Genomic DNA, 2,383 nt, shown 5'->3' on the forward strand with positions numbered 1-2,383 from the left:
CGGATGGTTGTGAGCCACCATGTGGTTGCTGGGATTTGAACTCTGGACCTTTTGAAGAGCAGTCGGGTGCTCTTACCTACTGAGCCAACTCACCAGCCCCGTACCATCCTCTTAACTCTACTTATTCAGACTAAGATCGTAGGCGTCCAAATCGTACAACTTCATCTCCAGACAGCAATGTTCCAGGGGCTGTACGGGGAGTTCCCCTAATGACCTCAGGAACAATGGCTTTGACTGTGACACTCAGTGCCGGGGACTTTGGCTAGTGTCCATGTGGCCCTGAAAACGGCTGCACATCTCGTGGCCATCTAGCTCACCTTCTCCACGTGGATCTGGAGCAGCCACCGCCAAGTACTGCAGCCCTGAGAGCTGTTTCTCTTTCCTCCTCCAAACCGGCTGCTCTGAGGGGTCCACCCACTAAACCACACTGCATAACCCAGGGGCTCCACGGCCACATCCAATGCAGGATGACCTGGTGACCCACCTTTCCAAAACTAACCTACTTACACAGGTGTCAACTATACTGTCTCCTCCTCCAAAGACTCTCAACTCAATTAACATCCAACCCATATCAACACTGTATGTCTCGAGAATACACTCGAGTCTCTGATCTCTCCCTTTAGCTAGCCCTGTAGGGCATTCCCTGCTGACCTCACAGCAGCTCCTCCATGGCCTTCACCGACCTGGCATATAACTGGCACTCGGTGAACAGGAAGAAGCAACAGTGACTACTAAGCTACTATGACCCAGAACTTTTTGCTTTGGTTTTTTGTTTGTTTTCAACACAAGGTCTCACTGTCTGTTTGTGTTTGTTTTTGACTCAAGGTCTCACTTTGTAGCCCAGGCTAGCCTCATGTTTGTGACAATGTTCCTACTGCCTAGGATTAGAGTAGGGATTACACTTGTGTGTGAGCTACTACACTCAACTGACCTAAAGTTTGTATGGCATTCTTCAAACAGACTACAGGTTTTGTCTTGCTGAAAGAGGGCCATGATCACAAGTCTGAGTCACTATCTAGCAGAAATGACAAAAGACATTTAAACCTGCCATAGAAGAAAATGAATTCAGAGAAAGATGGCCACATGGTTAGAAGTTCTTCAGGAAATGGCAGATATGACAATATTTGTTGGTCAGAAAACTATGACCCAAAGATCAGCTCTGAACACGCCCACCCGTTCTTCCCTTCCCTTCCACATTACAGGTTCATACACTAGATCAAGTGCATACAATAGATGGACAACTTATGGCTCTAAAGTCAGTGCCTACTCAGAAGCCAAGATACCTACTGCTTGGTCGTTTGCAGAAAAGTGTGCTGACTACTAATACAGAAGACAATAAGCTGAAGCTAGTCAGTTAGCTAGGTGTACACAATCACATCTGCAGGTGCCACAGAGCAATGGACTAAGGCAGGAAATAGCACAACTCCAGCAAAAGCCCACAGCCTAAACTAGCAAAAGCAACCACGCTGAACCTGCATTAGCTCACTGGCTTTAAGGAATCAAAGTCACTGCTGCTGTTGCAATAGCACTGATGTCTCCCACTTCAAGGCCACAGGGCAAGTTACCTCCAGTACTCACCTTGCAGTTTCTAGGACCTTTATGGCCTTGTCAATTTCCCCTTGGCTTTTATACAAAAATGCCAACTCAAACAGCGTAAATGGCACCAAATAGTGGTCGTACTTTAATAGTTTTTCACTAAAAGAGCAAATGAAAATCAATTAAGTCTTAAAAGAACACAAAAAGCATCCCGAGACACACATCATTCTTCATTTCCCAGACAACATCGGAGGGAGGACACTGCCTCACAGACACGAGGCTTCACCACATATGGGATGAAGTGCACTTCCACACACTAATCTTCTGTCCCTTAGGTAAGGCCAGCACTGGTGCCGCACACACAACCTCTCAGGCACACCAATACACACAGACCTTCAACAAGATGAACCCAGAGTTGGTAAGATCATCTTCACGAGCATGTGATTCTTAACTTAGGAATAAGGAAGTTGCACTGGTTTTGTGTTTAATTAAGCATCAATTCCCTTCAGACTAAGTCTAAGAATTCTTCAAAATGTCAGTGACTGGGTGGCTAGTCGTCTTGTTTCAGCATCCTTATAAAAACTAGAAGCCCAGGAAAAAAGTTGAATAACAAACAGTGTTTTAAATCTAGAGTGAATTGTTTCTGTAATTCTAACTATAATGGATTTTTTCACTTTTGGTAGCAGATACATGCATAAAAATATACTCATTATCAAAAATACAAAGTGTGGGCTGGAGAGATGGCTCGGCGGTTAGAAGCACTGACTGCTCTTCCAGAGGTCCTGAGTTCAATTCCCAGCAACCACATGGTGGCTCACAACCATCTGTAATGGGATCTGATGCCCTC

At 45.3% G+C, this 2,383-nt stretch overlaps 1 protein-coding gene across 2 annotated transcripts in view; it reads right to left on the reverse strand.

Annotated features, from left to right (window-relative positions):
• Window positions 1–2,383, reverse strand: part of Ttc39b (tetratricopeptide repeat domain 39B) — a 100,007-nt gene that overhangs the window by 4,050 nt on the left and 93,574 nt on the right. For both annotated transcript variants that reach the window (XM_021200280.2, XM_029540039.1), the window contains one exon: window positions 1,579–1,695. In XM_021200280.2, the coding sequence (XP_021055939.1) occupies window positions 1,579–1,695 (117 nt within the window). The remainder of the gene's footprint in view (window positions 1–1,578; window positions 1,696–2,383) is intronic.

This window comes from Mus pahari, chromosome 6 (genome assembly GCF_900095145.1).
Source record: "Mus pahari chromosome 6, PAHARI_EIJ_v1.1, whole genome shotgun sequence".
NCBI classification, from domain to species: Eukaryota; Metazoa; Chordata; class Mammalia; order Rodentia; family Muridae; genus Mus; species Mus pahari.